The 20,493-nt window shown below is 38.3% G+C and overlaps 1 protein-coding gene across 1 annotated transcript in view; it reads left to right on the top strand.

Annotated features, from left to right (window-relative positions):
• The window catches only part of LOC102041885 (sodium channel protein type 1 subunit alpha), a 90,342-nt gene that overhangs the window by 25,078 nt on the left and 44,771 nt on the right, over positions 1-20,493 (top strand). Inside the window, 7 exon segments of the mRNA XM_031055986.1 lie at positions 1,513-1,828; positions 8,429-8,547; positions 12,853-12,942; positions 13,725-13,853; positions 14,566-14,657; positions 15,570-15,842; positions 20,141-20,204. Coding sequence (XP_030911846.1) covers positions 1,565-1,828; positions 8,429-8,547; positions 12,853-12,942; positions 13,725-13,853; positions 14,566-14,657; positions 15,570-15,842; positions 20,141-20,204 — 1,031 coding nt within the window. The 5' untranslated portion in view covers positions 1,513-1,564.

The following is a 20,493-nucleotide window of genomic DNA, read 5'->3' as shown; positions in this document are numbered from 1 at the left end:
GAGAGGAGAGGAGAGGAGAGGAGAGGAGAGGAGAGGAGAGGAGAGGAGAGTCCCTTCTTTTGCCAAGTTGAGCAGAGAGGACGGCTTGTCTCTCTTGAGTCTCTATCTACCTGAAGCCCACGGAGCGAGTGGAATCCACCAACAGCTGTGTCCCCCATAACATTGGGATAAGAGTACAAGATCTATCTTCCAAATCGTGGTGCCCCTCATGGGGATCAGTTTGAGATCAAAAAGTTTAGTGATGAGGCTGATGGTTTTTTCTCCTTCTTTCCCAGTCCCCACAAGGTGTGGTTGAACATTAAGAAACAGTGTCAGAGTGTACAAATCATGAGTTTATAACTTCAATAGTTATGTGACCAAAGTGGCAATTTGCAGAAGTAAACAGAACCATGACAATAGGGAGCTGAGGACTGTCTAAGAGTATACTCTCTATGTGGAGAAAGGCAAGATTTTAAATCCCTTTTAGCTGAGGTACATTTTCTTATATCCTCCCTGCTCCCACCAGTGGGGACAGAACCGTATAATTCTATTTCCCTTGGAAAGAAGGGAAGCTGTACAGAACTGGTTTTGGCATGAGTGTCTACATGGGTGAATACTTGGTGTTTGGTGCGAGATCAGCTCACTTTAATTTTTTTACAGAGAGAAACTTGCACCTTGATTGTTTGAAGGTCCTTCAGACATGAGGGATATATGCACCACTGTGAACCCAAATATGCATTTCATTTGTATGTCCAGTGTCATCAGAACTTTATTCAGCAGCATGGAAGATGCCAAATCTGTAGTCTTAACAAGAATTCCTTTTTCCTTTTTTTTGTTTTTCTTCCCAACAGGTTTATTTTTGCAATTGCAATGTATGAATAAATATGTATACTAAAATACTTCCAGAATTTTCTAATTACAGCTATTTTATAAAGAACCAGACACAGTAACAGCTAATCTGAAATAATACTCAGCAATTTCTCTTCTTCATATTTAAAATAATTTCCCATACAAAAATTTATTTGGAATCGTTACTTTAATACTTCATAATATACAGACTTGATTTTTTTAAAATGGAAGTTCTGGTTTTATACTGCTTGTTTTCTGATACTTTTGCTGATCTCAGTGAAATTTTCTGTGTTAGCTCTGTTGAACTGTTCTATTTATAGTTACCAATGTAATCCTGATTGATTCCAGAGGAGTGTGATCATAATATAACTAGAATTATGAGGAAAGAATGTATTTGATTATTCTTAGCTATCATACTTTTCCTTATTTGGAGTAAAAGACTAGCATAGTCCTGAAGCTGAGAAATTTTTACAGTTTCAATAACTAGTGTAAGAACAACACAAGTGCTTCTTACAAATGCCAAATCAGTGACTAAACTGTGTACTTTGTTTACATAATTTTCAAATTCTGTATTTTAACAATTCAATGTAGCAAAACCAATTGCACTTGAAAATAACTACTACATCTTTCTTACTTGGTGATTTCAACATGTTCATTTGAATTTTATTTTCTGCTTTCTTTTAGTATTTTCCTATGCAGAAGAATAAATGGTAATTAAAATGTGCAGGATGAAAAGATGGAGCAGTCAGTGCTTGTACCACCAGGACCAGACAGCTTCCAATTCTTCACTAGAGAGTCTCTTGCAGCTATTGAACAGCGCATTGCTGCAGAAAAAGCCAAGAACCCCAAACAAGATCGCAAAGATGATGATGAAAATGGGCCAAAACCAAACAGTGACTTGGAGGCAGGAAAAACACTCCCCTTTATATATGGTGACATACCTCCAGGAATGGTGTCTGAGCCCTTGGAAGACATGGACCCATATTACATCAATAAAAAAGTGAGTCTAAAATCAATGCTGTTCACATGCCAGTGTTTGCAGTGTGTTATCGTGCTTGTTTCGTTTTCTTGGAGTGGATCAGAGAGCTTGTTTCTTCACTATGTTTATTTTCAGCCATTTGCCTTACTAGATTTTCACCCTTTTCTTTTAATTTACCTCAAAATTTATTTCCTTGAGATAACTGACTTGATATCAAAGGAACACTTACATCAAAGCTGAAGCATAATATGGGATCTTTGATTACAAGCAATATGTAATACCTATACAAACATGTGGGTGTGTAATACATACATACTTTGTGAGCTTCTTAAAAATGAACATACATTCATACTGAATACACCAAAATTCTCTAAGGTTCTTCAGATTTAAAACTGACAGCGTGAACTGATGTGTAGAACATTTTGTTCCCAGAAATCTGCTTTGATAGCAAATGCTTAGGAAATTTATGGAATCAATAGGAAAACAAACAGACAAGCAGTGAATGTAACAAAAAGAGTATAAAAATTTTCAAGTTTTAGTAAAATTGGCCTTGGGCAGGCCTGGAATCCTTTCAGAATGGTCCTGTGGCACAGCCTATAAGCAGCAGAAAAAGTTCATGCTCTATAGCTGTAGTTAGATTGGGTGATACTTTAATTACTGGGTTCTATGATTGTAAAGACTGTCAATATTAAGATAGGAGTTATTTTGACTTTCACAAACTACTGTTTTCTAAGTGTCTCAGCTTGCTAAATTTCATGTGATTTATGAGTCCTATTTTGACAAGAGAGAAAATACTGTGTGAAAGAACAATATTTTTATCTCTATTATCTGGTGCCTCTGAAAGAGCCTTTATCTGCCATTCACAGCACATGAAGATTTATCTTTAAATCACAGTTCTACTTTTACAAAGATAAAAGATGTGTTTCTATAAAAGCAGGCCTTGTAGAGTTCTGCACTAATTGTGTCTGTTTATGATACAGTATTCCATATAATTTTATCCCTACCTGCCCACAGCTAATCCTGGACCTTTGCAGCCAAGTCAGTCTGTCTTATATTTCTGGCAGTGAAAACAGACACATGATAGGTATGGCCTCTGATAGATATGCCTCTCAAGCCCTTGGGAGTGGAAGACCCTTTCAGTCCCTTCAGTCCCTTTTCACAAAAACTTACTAAATCAGCCAGGTCTGCTGATAGAATTCCAAGAAATGGAGAGAAACCAGCTGAGCATATTCAGTCAAGTTTCTGTATTATTTGAAAGGAAGAATCTTTTTATTTGCACACTAAATATGTATGGTCCAAACACCTCTGGGATTCTCCTCTTTCTGCTGAAGTCCACACATTCTCTCTATGCACGTGCTTTAATCTTCTGCAGGACAGAAATAGAAGCAGCCCTGTCAGTCTAAGACAAGGCAAAAATTTCTCAAGTGCTTCAATTCTCTCTGTTATTTCTTCCTTCAGTAAGAGGAAAATAGATATTCCTGACAGAAAATCAACATCTATTTCAATTTTTCGCCTGTAATTTTACTTTATCGAATTTCTAAATTTTACTATCTAGCTCTATGTGGATTCTGGAAATACTTCTGTCTTGTTTCACTTGTGTTTTGAAACTATTGGCAGCAGCTGATGCTCCTGCAAGTCTCAGAAGTAGAAATAATTTGAGAAAAACTTGTAGCAGAAGTAAACATCTCTAGGAAGATGCATAGGAATGCTCAATGTATTTATCTCTGTAATGTTTAACATTTCAGCTTCTTCTTTACCCCTCTCTGAATTCCATCTTGTTAAGCCAAGAAGCCCATCAGCACACCCTCCCCAATGTGACAGTGTGACAACTGCTGCACAGTCATTAGAGATGTTATGTTTCTCTCTGGTGAAGCATCTATCTGAAATGTCATGGATCTAATGAAAAACACCAGAATAAAGGAAAATGCTCATTTGCAAAAAGGGTTAGGGCAAGTGTAGAGGATTACCCAATGCCACTGTTTTTTTCAGAACTCTGTTGAGATCTCTGCATAGACTATAGCTGATTTGTTGACAGAAACTACCTGAAAATTTGGCTTCCAAACTTTCAAATAGGGAACACAAATGGTTGCTCACAGCACTGGTCACTATGTTTATTTGGAAAGCTGTATAGGAATTTTAGGAATATTTCTATAACAAGCTTGGGTCATTATTTAAGTCATCCATCATTTGCTTTATATGCAAATATTGCATCTCTCTTGATTTTTTTCCCCTACTCTTTGTACCAAGATTGATCAAGCTCACTGTATTTTTCCTGCAGTGAATGTTTAAATGTCATCTAGAGTGTTTTATATTCCATCCTTGGGACTGCTTTTTCTAAGCAAAAGGTTTGTGTGTGCCATGGTTTGATGCAGTTTAATAGAGAATAAGACAGAAATAAATACCTATTTTGAGCTGGTTTGAGAGCTCTAATTTGTGCCTAAAATAGGCTTGAGATGAAAAGTTAAAACAAAAAATATTTTAAGAGAAGCAAAATCAAACAGGTATAATAGTTTTATGTTTTTGTGATTGTGCTTCTATGCAAAACCTACCATGAAAGAGGACATATCTGTACTCAATGCTTATATGAAGTTGATAACTGCTCTTTGACAGTAGGACAGCCCATTACAGCAGGTTTACACACTTGATAGTATTTTTGATTTACACTGTATCACAGGTAGCCTGAAAGCCAGCAACTGTACCCTTGAAACATAATTATTTTATTGTAAAAGAATAGAATAATGTTCTCCTATACTTATGATTTCATTATACTGAAATGCTTCTGTCTGTGGTGGCCAATAGTGCTGGTCTTTAGAACTGTGAAATTTAGCATCCTAAAGGGTTGCAATGGTCTTTTTTCTTCTTTTATTTTTTTTAAGTCCAAAATTGATTAAACGTGAATGGGAAGTTCACTCATGTTTTGTGCTCTGCCTCTGTATGAGTGCAAATCTGTGTGTTCCCAGTACAACAGTGCCTGCCTGCTCATGCTCAGGCTGCCATCACAGAGGATCAGCAATGCTCACTTCATTGTCTGTAGAGAACAGAGCAGCTGGAATCCCCTAAGATCCTGACCTGCGGGCATGAATCAAAGTCTGGTCCACTTGGTTTCACACTTTAAGGGCTGGCTCTTTTCCTCTGAACCTAGGCTGCTGCATTAAAGAGGAGGGAGAGAATAGGTGGAACTAAAGTGGGTAAAATTTCACTTTCCTCCTGCTGTGATAGAGATATAACATTGTTTATTGCCACTCCATGCCCTGCCTCTTGCCAGAAGGATCTGAATGATATCTGTCAGCAAAGATGCCTCCTTTTCTCCTGGTATTCAATATCAGTCCCTAATCTGATCAAATCACTAACTCCTGGGTTTCCCAGATGTGTCTTGAGTTGCAAAAAACCCAAAAAGATTCTGTAAAAATGCTTCAACTTATTACACCAGGAAAGCTGAACACACTAGTGATTTTGGATATTTTCATAGTTGTGAAATAATTTTTAAGTGAAAAGTTCTAGCAAAGCAAAAAAGGACTTGCTGGAAAAAATTGTTTCAAAAGATAACCACAAACCCAAGAAATGCAAACTTCTCATATGTCATGAGTGCCCTGTTCTAGCTGCTGCAGGAGCTTTTCCAGGGACCCTGAGGACCCAGCTCAGTGTTGTATCTGCTCCTGTCTTTCAGGAGGTGGAAATGCTGTGGGGTAGCAGAAGGTGCACTAAATCTAGCCTTCCAGAAACTACATTTAAAGCTAACTAGGAGGAAGGAGAGGAGAAATAAGGTTTCGGGAACTCCTTATCCCAAGAGGTTCTCAGTATTCAGTGTTGACTCCTCTCTCTTAGCTACATCTTCTCAAAACACTCCTCCTCCTCCTTTGCCCTGCTAAGAATTCAGTTTCTGGCTTTATTTCAATATGGCAGAAGATGGATTGGGTTTTAGGTTACAGATGCAAAAGCAGAAAATCAGGGACTTCCTTTCAGGGAAATCTGAATTTATATTCACACTCCAACACTTTGAGTGTGAGTCAGTTTTGTGCCTTTATAAAAATGAATAAAACATAAGGCCTGAAATCTATACATAATCCTTCATATAAAAGCATTCATGTTACAATTTATTTGGAATTTATCTAGCTTTTCTTAGTGTGTGTCTACTTTGTCCTGACAGCTTTGGGTACAATTCTTCATGTTCATCCACACTGCCTACACATTGGCTTGCATCTGGGTTGAGATTTAGCAGGAATAGCAGAGAGCTTACATACAGCATATGAGCTCTCACCTGTACTTTTAAATGAAAATTCCCCTTCAGAAATAAAGTACAGTTTTAATTCATATTTAAGGCTAGAAGTTAGAGGACCAACAAAGTAATTCTGAAAGCTCAAGTCACAAAGATGCTTTCAGTGAAAAATTAAAACTGAGGTAGGGAATTTATGTCTTGTTGGTTCTGCTTATGCAGGGCAGCAGAAAGTAGAACAGCTAAAATAGCAGCAGCTTCCAACTGAAACTGGAACTGTGCCAGCGTGCTGTTATTTTCCATAAGGCGTGTTAGAAAATAGATGTATGTTTAATATGCTTGTGTTCAAAGATTTTTAAAAAAATGTAGGTTGACTAAATGAAGGTGCAATAGTCTTAAATAAAGAGTTAGTAGGAAGTGTGATTTTTAATGCATTTTGTCAACTACCTCGTAACTACAAAAAAGAGCATGAGTTGGAGGCGTCTGAGATGCGAGTCCTGGGGGCTGGGGACAGACCTGGCAGAGGAAATTCACCTTCCCCCTTGGAGTGTGAGGCTTTAAAACATTGTGCCAAAAAGTCATTCATCTGGTTGGCTGCTTCAGCAGTTGGAATGGAAGCTTCATGTAAGGTCAGGTCACCTGCAGGCTGCTACCTGTGAGCCCAGACTGGATGTGTAATTTGGAAACATTAGCTCAGGCTGTCCTCAGCTTCACATGCAGTTTCTCCATTTCTGTGCAGAAGTGGGAAATCATATGCATATCTGATACATTCCTACACATCTTGAGTTTGTACTCAAGACAGAGTAAAGTCTACCTGGTAGTGTCCCTTACTCCTGGGGGGTTGGTTTATAGGAGAAGGTGTTCTGTGTAGAGCTGTGATGGGGGGACAGCTCAGGGAAGAAGGCACTGGGACTGGAGCAGCTTTTCCTCACAGTTTAATCCTTGCTTCTCCTCTGTCTTCAGTAAAGCCCCATCTCCACATCTCTCCCCACTTCCTGTGTGCTTCTAGACATTTATATCTGTACTTCACAGTCCATACATTCTAAACTTTCCAAATCTCAGCAGACTGAAGCATTGTCCTCCTTGAACCTCCTTGGCTATTTTCCCAGTCTGCCAGCCTTCCTGGAAACAGTCATGTAGTTTACTGCTTACAGTCTTGAAGAAGTCATATATATCTTGATGTCATGGACACCAGATGAAGCCAATATGCCCCTGCCCACACTTTCACTAGAATTCTAGCTTACAGCTCATTTCATCAGCAACTTAACAAAAATCAGGGAAGCTTTCTCATAACTTATGTGCAAAATATACAACTCTGACAATGGAAAAAAACCACCAAAAAATGGAAAAAGAAATTTTAGAAATTTTCCTTTAATTTCATTTGAATTTAGGTTATTATTCTTGCATCGTCCGTTTCGCTGGATGCAGATTTCATCTGAGTTACTGAACATTCCTGCCTTCTGCACTGTTTTTCATTTTCTTCTGATTGATCTTGCAGTTGAAGAGCACCTTAGTGACACAAAAGAACCCGACAGCCCCCATTTTGTGTGCTGTAATGTTAGGGCAGGTTCAGCCATCATATCCTGCAGTGGAGCACAGCAGTGTTTGCAGGGTTTGCTCTCATACTGTTTATCTTTGGTTCATGGATTTATTTGAGACGTATAACCTACAGAGTCTTCTAAAATTCTCTGAAGTAAGGCTTGAATGCCTACAAGTTTCTCTAAATTTGATTAGCTCCATAGATATTAAAAGTTAAATTTTAAAAGAATGTGTTTTCTGGGAAATTTTCACAGCTGGAAACCACAATTGTGCAAGAGGATCATTTGGGATTGTCTCTTGTGCTCCTCCAGTAAGGTATATTCAGATTTCCAGTACTCGGAGACCTACCTAAATATGACTGTGTATGTTACTGCTATTCGCCTCTCTCCTTAGCAGAAAACTCCAAAAATTAAACAAGTGGATAGTCTAAGAAATCAGTTTCCAGAAGGATTTCTAGTTAGTAAGACTAAATAAAGGCCACAAATAGGGTGGAATGCACCACCACACCCTGCTTGTGCTATTTCAAACAGTGAGAGTTTTCTGGGAGAAACATCAATAAAATTACAATTACAATTAATAATTTATGCATCTTTATTTACAAGAACACATGGAAAGGAATATTACTTTATTGAGTTTGTTTAATGAAGAATCAACACAAAAAGATTAATGAATTGAATTTATTGCATTTTCATATGTTAGATTCATCAGGTAAGTACTGGAAATAATTTTTATTTCAAAAATTATTCATGATTTCTGTATTACCTGTTCAAAATGTTACAATTTTGAAGACTGCTTACTTGTAACAGTTTTAAAATGAGAATCTACAGTGAATAAACTCTGATAAAATGTCTTTTCTTTCTCTTTTTCAGACCTTTATAGTATTGAATAAAGGGAAGGCAATCTTCCGATTCAGTGCCACCTCTGCCCTGTACATTTTAACACCCTTCAACCCTCTTAGAAAAATAGCTATTAAAATTTTGGTACATTCATATCCTTTTTTAGTGGTTGTTCAAAATGAAATGAAGAAAACAGATAATTATTTCATCAGAAATAAAGGTTCAGGGTCCTTCTGGGGCAATGCTCAATATCAGCTCCCCAGTCTGCTGCAGCAGGGTGCCTGAAGCCTGGCTCGTGCGGGCTGGTTCTCACATTCCCAAACCCTCCCCGCTGCACCATAAGCCTCTGCCAAATTTAACACATTGCCAGAAAGCACAGGCATCATTCCTGCAGGCCATTTGCAAAGCATCTGTACATGCAGATGGTGGACAGACTGGGGGACCATGACTGATGGGATGGTGCACAAGGTAAAGTTCTAGACTGACGTGGGGATTACTGCCTGGTGGTCCTAACAGGTTCATGGGAATTTCTAGTGGGTGGTGTTTTGGTGCAGTTGGTTTTTTTGTAGAACCTCAGGACTGAGAAATGTAGTTATCAAATGAAAATTTCAGTGTGACAGTAGGACTTTAAACATTGAACAAGTAGTGAAAGACAGCAGCCTTATTAGTAGGGACTACTGGCAGAATTTTCTAGGTCTTTTTTTCTAGAAAAAAGTAAGAAACAAGGCTGGTGGTTGCTGGCTCAGAACAACTTTTACTCTGAGCTGCTGGGAAGTTAAAGCAGTGTGAGAGAAGGGGAAGGTGTCAGGCTGGAGAGGAGTTAGGGGGCACTTGGGGACAGTAGCTAAGGGAGCTGACAGAGCCCTGCAGACACAGTGGTGGTGATGGAGAGAAAGCACAGCCAAATTCTGTCAGATTGCAGCCTCCAAAGAATGCTCATCCCTTCACATGACACTGGTTTGCAATACCTTCCAACATTGCATCTGGCTGAGTTGTGGGCAATGCTTTTCACTGCCATATTGGTTGTGAGTTTGGGCTTGGTTTTGTTTCTCCTGATTGTCTTCAAAGAGTATCCAGCTGGTCTTGATGACAGTAAGAACAAAAGAAATTCCAATAGACAATATGTTATTTCAGTATTTTTCCTTCCATCTACAATCATGGAATTTAACTCTATCATAGGAAGAGGTTTTCTTTCAGTATATGGACTGATTTCAACTTACAGCCACCTAACTACTGCAGGAGCTATTTTTATCTTAGATATAGGCATAGAATTGGTTTTATTTAATCTGAAACATAAGAACAGATGTGTGGGTTCTGTAATTTTCTATTTTTAAAAAATATTATTCATTATAGTACAAACACTGCAAATATTAAAGTGTTTTAACTAAGAACCATTAAATATGTTCCTTTTTACAGTTCAATCTCAGCTGTTTATACAAGATTAGTTACCTACATAAAAAAGATGAGGGGTAAAATTGATAATTATTTTCAATAATCCTCTGATTTTTATAGACAAACTATTTCCTCCATTTTTTGTGGCAGGTGTTTGGCATTTTGGCCTTTGTAACAGAAATGTGCCTTTAACTTTCAGTGTGATTAAAGACAAGTGTTGGGCACAATGAAACTAGCACATTGGTTAGAAAACCTTCACCTGTCTGTCCTCCTGAACGTCTCTACAGGGTGCTCTGATCACATGTGCCCAGACACGTGAGCAGAGGTTGCTGCCCTGCAGAGAAACAGAGTGTGTCTTTTTCCAGTGCTCCCAGACTTTCCCTGCAATTATTCTCACTGCCAGTACTGAATGCAGAACCTGGTAACAGCATGAGTTTCTCTCTGCTGACTCATCTCCTGATAGTCTGCTTTTTTTTTTCCCCTCTTCTCTTTTGCCTGCCTGACTAGACTTAAGGTAGAACATGGAGCTGAGGAGGCGGCACAAGAGTGATGGAAGATGGCCAGGCTTTGGCAATTAACAGGAAAGAATGAAAAGTTGAGAATAAGTAGAGTGTTAAGTAGTCAAAAAAAAGGGAGGTGGCAGTGGTTGGAGCTGCAGAGTGTTAGAGATTTCTGCTAGAAAGAACTGGGGAGATGCTCTGGAGAAAATGTGTAAGTGCTCCTGTGCAAGGCTCTGGAAGCCTAAGTTACGGTATTCCTCAGTGTGGCCTGACTGCCAGACAGTATCTGTGAAACCAGCTGGCAATATTTGTTTTTTTCCCGATTGTTTCATCTTCTACCAATCCACACAGTCGATGAGAGACTTCAGCTGCTCCTGTAATTGATTAGCTTGAGGCTGTGTGGTGCCTCTGCATGCCTGTATGGGAAAAGGCAGTACAGTTCCATGAAATGTCATCATAGATCAGATTTTTTTGTCTACGAGTATAGTTGAATTTTTATAGAACAAAAAATAGTAAATTAAGGGAATATTGAGCTTGCAAATCAATCACTCAAAATGTGGGATAGGGCAGGAGAGATGCACAGACATTGAATGTGTCAGTTACATTTGAGATTCTCATAAGATAAATGGTCAGTCTATATTTCTAAGTATTTTAGCCCTTAAGGAGCATCTGCTCCCTTTCAGAGTGAACAGCACTTTGGTGACTTTTGGCTCCCAGATGTGCCAGGTTTTGTAAAGAGTGAGCAATGTGCAAGGACCTACCTGTGGCCCTTGATATGAGTGGTGCCATGGTACTGAGCTGTAAGCACGCAGCACAGGGGTAACACCTCAGCTCTCCTAAGAGCACATTGCACTTCTCTAACTCTTTCATGAGATGACTGAAACTGCAGCCATGCATCTCCAACTTGGATTCAAAATGAATTCTGTCTATTTAAAGGAATTTCTTAATTTATTTGAAACAGGCTCTTTAGACCTGTCTATGGATTGTGATGACAAACACTGTTAGACATTCTAATAATTTATTCTAAGATTTTTACTCTACCGAGTTTGTATGGCAACATGATCTTCAAAACTAGTTAAGTGACTTACTGAAATATACCAAAATGTCCACTGCTGGATCAGCCATTTTGGCAAAGGGTACACACCCGTCTGTGGGAATCAGGCAGCTAATTCCTTCCCTTTGATTGGAGTGTTTATTGAAAAGTTATGCTAAAGTTTGAATTTTCAGCTGCTCTAGGCAAAGATCTTAATGATTGCAGCAATTTTCTGAGGAATTTAGATTGTGGTGCTATTTTTCTTTTTTCATTTTGTTTTTCTTGATGGTATAAAAATATACCCAAAACAACCAAATGCTATCTACTTGATTAAAAAAAAAAAAATTAAATCCTGGGCTCTCAGATACAAGTTTAGCTGTAAAGAGCTTTCTTTAGTTTAAACTTTTCTTTGCCAGATATGGTGATGCAAGGAGTTTTAAGGAATAAATAATTTAGAGAGATGACTAGAGGAAAAATAAGTTAACCATTTGGTGTAAATATGTAGCAGCTCTTGTTTTTTGCTGCCATCATGTGGCCATTTTGAGCCAGGTTTTCATCTAGTTTGGTTACTTCAGTATTTCAAAATGTTTGAATTGAGGTTATTGCCAGAAAAAAAGGAAGAACTGCTGGTGGACAAAGAACATTGCATTGAATATCATGAAGCCCCAGTGGATTATTCCACCTCCCTAGAATGAGCCCCTCTGAGCTGTTAATCTGGGTTTCATAGTCCCAAAGTACCTAAATGTTCCTTACTGGAACATCAAATAAAAATTAATTTCATTCTAATTTTCACCAGCTTTCTGTGCTTTTCAAGCAATTCATGCAACTGTGGAAGCATTTTCAAATTATAGCATTTGTAGAAACAGATACACTGATTTTCCTGGGTTTTGAGAGAGACCAAAAGTAATACTGGAAAACTATTCATGTTAATCTCTGAGCTTGCTATGGATTTCTGTTTCACTGATTGAAGCATTAAGCTGGTGTTAGGGAAACATGGAATGCACTCACTTCTGCAATTAAAAATTTTATTCTATGTTTTATTCTTTGTTTTTAACAGACTGGCCTTGCTGGGTACTGACTCAGCTCAGTTCTGACTCTGGGTAAATAGAGGAAAGTTTTTTCCCCTTGCATATGCCAGCTCTTTAGTACCAAGCCTGTAGAAGTGAAGGACTAACACTTATTCAGTCATGCCAAGTACTGAAGGCAAACTGTGTATTCCCCCTGCAAGTTATTTTGGTTTTGGCAGTTGCTCAACTCATGTTACCTCCCAGGGTGTGAGAGCCATCTCCTTTCAGGACCAGCTGAAAACAAAACATCAGGACACCAGCAAAGCAACATCAGAGTGTCCACAAATCGAGACCAATATTAAAGTCTAATGTACTAAAGTGAAAAATACGAGGTTAAGCAAAGTGTATGTCAGTGTTTACCAAAGCCTAAAACTTTTGTGTAAGGGGCAGTATTTTACTGTACCTAAGCCATGACTGATGTGATATCGTGTGAATAGCTACTGTGTTTTCCTTAACTGTACCTACATTATTCAGCATGCTTATCATGTGCACTATTTTGACCAACTGCGTATTTATGACCATGAGTAACCCTCCAGACTGGACAAAGAATGTAGAGTAAGTTGCAAATTTTTTCAATATATATCTTTGTCTGTTCCTCTAGGAGTTACCATGCCAGTAACTGCAGTGCAAGCTGGGCTAGCAGGAGCTGTCACGAGGCACATATTTCCTCTCTGAACTATGCAGAAATGTTGAATAATTATTTGAATCTCATTCTAGAAGAACAATTGAGTAGAAAAACTATGAAAACAGTTTAAAGATAGTATTCTACAGAGATTCCACTTGTTTTCTCCATGGTTTAGCACCTACCCATTGTTTTTACCCTTCCTTTCACCATTGCATTAGTAGGAGAACCATGGGCACTTCAATGTTCATGTCAGTTAAGAGCAGCAGACAAGCAAAAGTATTACTGAACTGAGAATGAGAATTCACACTTGCATCCTTCCCTCTTTAGAGCCAATACCAGGTGTTTTACATGTTGGTGACTCAGCGTCCAATAACTTACGCTCACGGTTTCTCACTTAACAGTAAAGGAGCTAGTACTGCATGCTTTTAAACTGAATGTCACCTATAAATTTTAATCTGTTTAAATTTATTTTATGGATTTGTTTCTTTTTATTTATGTACAAGATCAGGACTGCTGTACTTCAACAGCACAACTAATGCATGTAAATACACAAGTATCTCTGATTAATATAATGCATTTTAGAAGAAATTGCTTATTTAATGTCTTTTTTCTTTGGCTGTGAAATAAAAAATTCTTTCATTTGATCATCACATTTCTGTCAGAATGAAAAATATTGCTACTTATTTTGATTAAATTTTCCTATACTTTTCAGGTATACTTTCACTGGCATTTACACATTTGAGTCACTAATAAAAATCATTGCAAGGGGCTTTTGCTTAGAAGATTTTACTTTTCTTCGAGATCCATGGAACTGGCTTGATTTCACTGTCATTACCTTTGCGTAAGTTCTTGTTTTTTGCTTTTTCTTGGAAAGAGCAGGGCAAAAAGGGCATGAAATTAGTATCGATACGTACCAATTTTGTTAAATGGAAATTCTTTTATGGACTCACTTTTGTCTAAAACAATTTTCACTTTCAATAATGCGTATTTTGATGTAAACATAAATACTGCAGAAGCCATTAGTACAGCTAGTATTAGAGAGGCTAATTTCATGTCCTGCTTTTTTTTTTTTTTCTGAGCAGAAAAGGAGCTTCCCTTTGACTTCATTCTCCAAACTTTCCAATCTAGTCTAGATAAATTTTAGGCTTTCAAAGTAAAATCAGTGCGATTCACTTCAGAGACATTTAATTTAGCTGAAGGCTCTGAAAGTATATTAATGCAAGGCAAACTGCAGTGAAAGGTAAACCTCTGACTGTTGCTGTTTAAGTTTTTGCTAAAAACGCCAAAGCGGTCTTGATGAAAGACCCAAGTAAGTAGCATAAACTTTGCCTAAATTCTGAATAACTGTGATTTAATCCTACAGGTATGTAACAGAATTTGTAAACCTAGGCAATGTTTCAGCTCTTCGAACTTTCAGAGTATTGAGAGCTTTGAAAACTATTTCTGTAATTCCAGGTAAGAAGTAACTGGTGTAAGGTGTTAGGCCCCTTTTACCTCCCAACTGTTCCTTTTTATCCTGTCATTGTGTTTGTGTGTGAACTCCCCTATTACAGATATGTGACAGAGTTTGTGGACCTGGGCAATGTCTCAGCGTTGAGAACATTCAGAGTTCTCCGAGCTTTGAAAACAATATCAGTCATTCCAGGTGAGAGCGAGGTTAAACACTGAGGCTGACTTTAATTCAATGAAACAGAATTCATATTTTTAAAATATGTCTTTTTTCTTTCTACAAAAAAAGCAGGAATCAGAAGATATCAGGATTCACTGAAATCTCTGATTCATTGCTTTTGAAAATGAGCATTTTCCTTTTGAAATCAGCCTTTGAGTTTAACAGATTCTTGCATGAGACATTGCAGTACACAGTGTGTGTGGTTTGCATCATATGACGTCAAGCTTTCTTCTCCACATTCAATGACTATTAGTAACCCTAAAGTTTTCTTACCCATGTGTATCCTACCTACATGATGTTATGTGGTATTTTTTGTGAATATCTGTGTCTGAAAAATAAAACTGTTTGAAATGCTGACTTACTAAGAAGATGAAGGAATAAGATAATAAAGAATAGCATGGGTGTTGCATGGGGGATTTATTATCTTAAAAAGCTACAATTTTCCAAACCATTTCCAGTTTTATAGCATTAAATTTGAATTCTATTTATTGTTGAACAGGATTTTTACTACTGTCTTCTAAATCTAGTATGTTATAAAACTGATAGTAGTAAAGGTTTGGAGCAAGATGTATTGACAAATGAAAGAAGATGTTTACATGAGATCAGTGTACAGCATGAATAAAAAATAATTGCTTGTTTTATCATTGAAACAAATGGTTTTGAAATATATGCAACTCATTCCATTCACAGTTTCAAGTGGACATAAATTCAAGCTGTTTATTCATTTTCACAAGTGAAAAAGCTCTTCACAAAAATGTTGTTTCACAGACATTACAATCATGTATTTGGGCTTCTGCATGAAATCTATAACTTTTCTGGGAGACATTGTAAATTTTGTGCTTTGAAAAAGTTTCCAACATCAGAATAAAAACTCCTTTCCATTTGCAGGCCTGAAGACAATTGTAGGAGCCCTGATTCAGTCTGTGAAGAAGCTCTCAGATGTGATGATCCTGACTGTATTTTGTCTGAGTGTGTTTGCACTGATAGGGCTGCAGCTGTTCATGGGCAACCTGAGGAATAAATGCCTGCAGTGGCCTCCAGAAAATTTTACTTTGGAAACAAACATTACTTCCCAGCTAAACAGCACCATAGGTGAAAATGGCACATTGCTTAATTCAACAGTGGCTCCGTTTGACTGGAAGGGGTACATTGAAGATGAAAGTAAGTATTGTCTGCAGAATTCTCACTGAAGCGGTTTGTGGCTGACCCAGTTCTTAGAAGGAAGGAGGGGAAGGGACAATACATTTTGTTAAGACAGAGTAGGAGAAATATTTTCTCTCTCACACATCTGCTCTAAAGGCCTGCATGGAAGAGGGAGCAAGGAACATGGTCTTGCTACTTGGAATAGCTCTTTTTGTCAACTCCATCTGCCAAATTTTCTTCTCCCCTGAGACAGAAAAGTCTTAAAATTCAATGCTCACAGTTCATGTTGTGAGACAGGTTTGCAGAGGCTGTAGATGTAAATTAAGAACTAAAGCAGAGAGATAGGAAAGGAAAAGATATTACAGTGACCAGCTGCAAAGAGAAGTCGTGGGGTCTCCAGGTGAGTCTTCTCACTTGGGTATCCTTTCCAGCAGCAGTGACCACAACACTTTTCCCACAGCATCTCTGTGACTTTTATTATCATCTCCTCAAATTCCCTACAGCTTGCTCCTTCTTACACTGCTATTAGCACTAATTGGAGTACCCTTTGATCAGAGTGGGTGCTGCACGGCTGCCTGGTTTTTAAGCTTGTACATGCATGTTATTAGGTCACTTAATATAAAGCCACAAGCAAAGAATAGAAAAAAGGAGGAGAAAAAGAGATGAATCTCACACCAGAGACAAAAATTGCTTCCTGTGAGCACATGCTGTGGCAGTCGTGTGTTTGCAAGTGTCATGTCATGAGAATAAAAGTGACATGAAGAACAACATGGTGACATAGGAAAAACAGTGCCACAGAGGCTCTGGAAAACACTGCCACAGCAGCTTATGTGTAAGGCTGCAGGGAAAATGAAAGGCAGGATAGAGAAGTGCAATTGGAACAATATAGAGGCTGAGGCACCTAAGGCACTCCAGGGCAGCCAGGACTGACTAATTAAGGCTTAAAGTCTGCAGCCAAAAAGCTAAATAATATCCTGTTCACATAAATAAATTATTGACCAGGAAGACAGAATTACCCCTGTATTTAGCATTACTGCAGTTGCTACTGGAATACTATATAAAGTTCAATTTAGATAGAAAGTTGAAAAAAGTGGAGGAAGTTCAAAAAAGAGCAGAATGATTAAAGGGTTGGAAAACATGCTTTATACCAAGATAGACCAGGAGCTCAGCCTACTTAGCATTTCAAAGAGAAGGTTTAAGGGGTGATTTGATCACAGTTAAAAAAAAATCCACGGGGAACAGAATTTTCATCGTAGACATATCTTTGATCTAGCAGGCGGAGATATAACAGGTTCAACAGCTGCAAGTCAAAGCCAGACAAATTTTGAATAGAAGTAAGACAGCTTCTAACTCTGATCACACAGCTAATCAATGAATATGATGGATTATAATTTGAATTTCTTAAACCAATCTTTCTGTGAAACTCAATTTACTTGAACGTGTGAATTCATGGACATCCCATGCTATGGGGTATGACAGTCTAAGTAGTCTCCTAATGACTTCGAGGCCAAACTCAATTTCCTGACTTTTTAACATTTATAAACTTAAGTTCTGATTTCATTTGATTTAAAGAAGACCTGAAGCCCCCTGAAAATAAAGCTCAATTGAATTTGTTCCAGGAAGTACTTTATTGAATGGCTACATCTGCCTTTGGTATATTTACAGAATTTCATATGTATTATGAAATTTATAATGAAATTACAAGTCTTATTTTGAATTTAATAAGGTTGTTCTTGCTTACCAGCAGTTTCAAAGAGAAAAATTATCTTCTCACAGCTTCCTGCTCTCTTTTTGCATGTGGGTGGGCAGACAGGATGCAAAAAGCAGCTGCTTCACAGGGCAATAAGCTGTTCTTTACCTGCAGCTGAGATCAGTGCAATGGCAGTGTCTTTTGTAGGAATTATGGAAGTTATGATGCCATTATTTGTGTATACTACGCAGAAAAAGGCATGTAAGCCCTGATTTTACCAGTGAGCTCATTTTTGGAGACACCATTTAGAGGGTCTTTACGTAAGCATTCCTGTCATTAATGAGTCTGGCACTTCCTTCCCCCCCCCCCCCCCCCACTTTTTCTTTTTCCATGATAAGAATTTTGATAAACTTAGCTCCAGATAAGCTGAGGTTTCTTTCCATAAGCAATTTTCTTCTGAGGAAAAGCACCTCCCAGTCTATTTTATGACATAACACTTATTCTCTGTGTTTCTCATATTATACCCTATGCTTACTCAAACAGCTTTAATCTTGCTTGAAGTTAGGTGCTCACCTATCAGGGAGCTTTTCCCATTTCCCAATCAATTAAACAGGAGCCAAACTTACACCCTTGGTGTAATGAGGGATTTTTCACTTCTCTTTGGTATACATGCTTATACTGTTCAGCTTGTGCGTTACAAAAATTTTCCTATCATGATAATATTTTGAGCACTTGCCCAAGTGTATCAGAGCACTCAGAGAAAGCCTGTGTGGCTCTGGTTTCTGTGGAGCTGGCAAGTACAGCAGCATTGCAGGGCACATCTTGTCTGAAGCACAGAACCTGAATGCAGAGCTGCTGTAGCAGTTCAGCTCAGCTGCTGCAGCGCTGATCAGCACTGACTGCTCCATGTAAACCACATCAAGGCACGTTTGGATTCTTCCCAACAAGCTGCTACATTCCAGCATGATTTAATCATGATTAGCTGACATAAGGCAGAATAAAATTTGCTTCCTAAGGGTCAGCTGTGGCCAGCATCCTGTCAGCTTTCTGTTTACAGCTGTGTTTCAGCACAGAGCAGCTCTGCAATGCACACCAGCCCAGAGCGACAGCAGCCACACACAGGGCTGTGCAATTGGCACAGCACAGGGGGTTGTTCCCTGTGAGATGTGGATACATCATTAGACACTGAGAATTAGTCCTTTGCAAAGTGTCAGAACAAGGTCTACTTACAGCTTAAAGACTCCTTTTTCCAATTTGTGAATTTTGCTCAACAAGATGGAGTGATGAGGCTGGCCCAGGTACTGTGTCCCTTCTGCAGCAAATCAATACATGCTGAGCCAGCGGCTTGTGACACCTCCTCAGACTCAGAATTCCTTAGTGCCTGTAGTAGCCTGGCCTGGGCAGCACAGGCAGGGCCAAGCTGAAACTCATCCGCACTCATTTCAAAAGGATATCATTTTAAGGGAATCTAACAGGACAGTTAAATGGAAAAGAAATCCAACATGGGGTTTAAATGGTCTGAGGAAGCAAAAAAGATACCACCTTGATTCTGAGGCTGCTATGATTCAGAAGTGTTGGAGCTAGGGAAGTGCTCAGGGGAGCATCACCATTGTCCCTGCCCTGTCCTTACAGACAACCTGAGGCAATACTTTTGGATTCCATCAGAAATGGGACACATGGTCTGACGCTGTATGAAAAACATCCTTATGCCTGTGACCAAATGGGAGATTGTTAGTACAGGAGAAGCTTGTCCTGTGATAATTCTTCCAAAAATTAAGACTTTAGCAATCAAGACTGTATGTATCTGCTTTGAAGGGGAAAAGAAAACACTTCTCAAGGATACAGTCAAGATGAATCTTAATAAGCACAAATTTTTTCTCATCTCATTGTTCTTGTAAGAAGAGATAGGTCAATGTCTTTGTTATTTAAACCATCTAAAATGTCTTTTAACTATGGCATTACTGTACAGACATTGGGATGATTGGTTACAGGGTGATCTGGTGGAACTTAACCAATTTCTTTTACTAAGGTGTTCAATAATTTTGTCATGTGTTCCTAAAATCTTACTTAAGAAGTTTTGACTGCTGCAGTAATTATGTCTGAGTTAAATTTAGGTGTATGCCAGGGCCCTCATACAGTCAGTGAGCTACAACTGCAGTGTGTGCACACCCATGGCCATCAGAGCCACTGGCAGCTGGGTGGGATTTTGCAGGGTTTACATATTTGATAACTGTCCCAAGTGCTTGTGAGCAACAAACTGAAACCCCTGGAAATACTGATCAGGAAGTTTTGAAGACATTTTGAGAACATTTTTTTAGATAGATTGTAATTATTCTAATAAACAACTGTACATTATTTCAAAAAGGATGGTTTAGTTCAGTGATCAGAAGGGAGAATCCACATCCAGAAGCATTTGACAGAATTTTTAGTAAATTTTGGCAGTTTAACAGTGAGTGCTGTGAGTGATGGTGCTTAATGAAATTCATAATGGCATTTACTCTAAAACTGTTGTCCTGCTGAGAAAATAACACTGCTTGTTTAAAATTGGATCAGAAATCACCTTGAAACTTTAGAGATAATGGCTATGTTTTGAATTTTATAATTTTTAAAATTCTTTTTGAAACAGGTCATTTTTATTTTCTGGAAGGGCAAAATGATGCTCTGCTTTGTGGAAATAGCTCTGATGCTGGGTAAGAACTAATTTCGTCATATTATTGCACCATGTAGAAATTAGATCCATATTCCATAGACATGCAGTTTGAGTGGGGCTTATTTTGAGTGACCACTCCCTTTCACATAAGAAAGACTTTTATACTGGGCTTAAGATCTGTATTCTTGATCAAAGCTCAGTGGACTGCTCAGGTAAACGGAGTATTTGCATGATGAATAAGTAATTTAGTATCAGTATAGCTCCTGCCTGGTTGATAAATAAAGGAAGAGCAATACCTGATGACGGAACCTGTCAAAACATGTTATTTT

This window comes from Geospiza fortis, unplaced genomic scaffold (assembly GCF_000277835.1).
Source record: "Geospiza fortis unplaced genomic scaffold, GeoFor_1.0 scaffold112, whole genome shotgun sequence".
In the NCBI taxonomy this organism is placed as follows: Eukaryota; Metazoa; Chordata; class Aves; order Passeriformes; family Thraupidae; genus Geospiza; species Geospiza fortis.
Note: the sequence above shows the minus strand (reverse complement) of the source record. Positions and strands in the feature narration are given on the sequence as shown.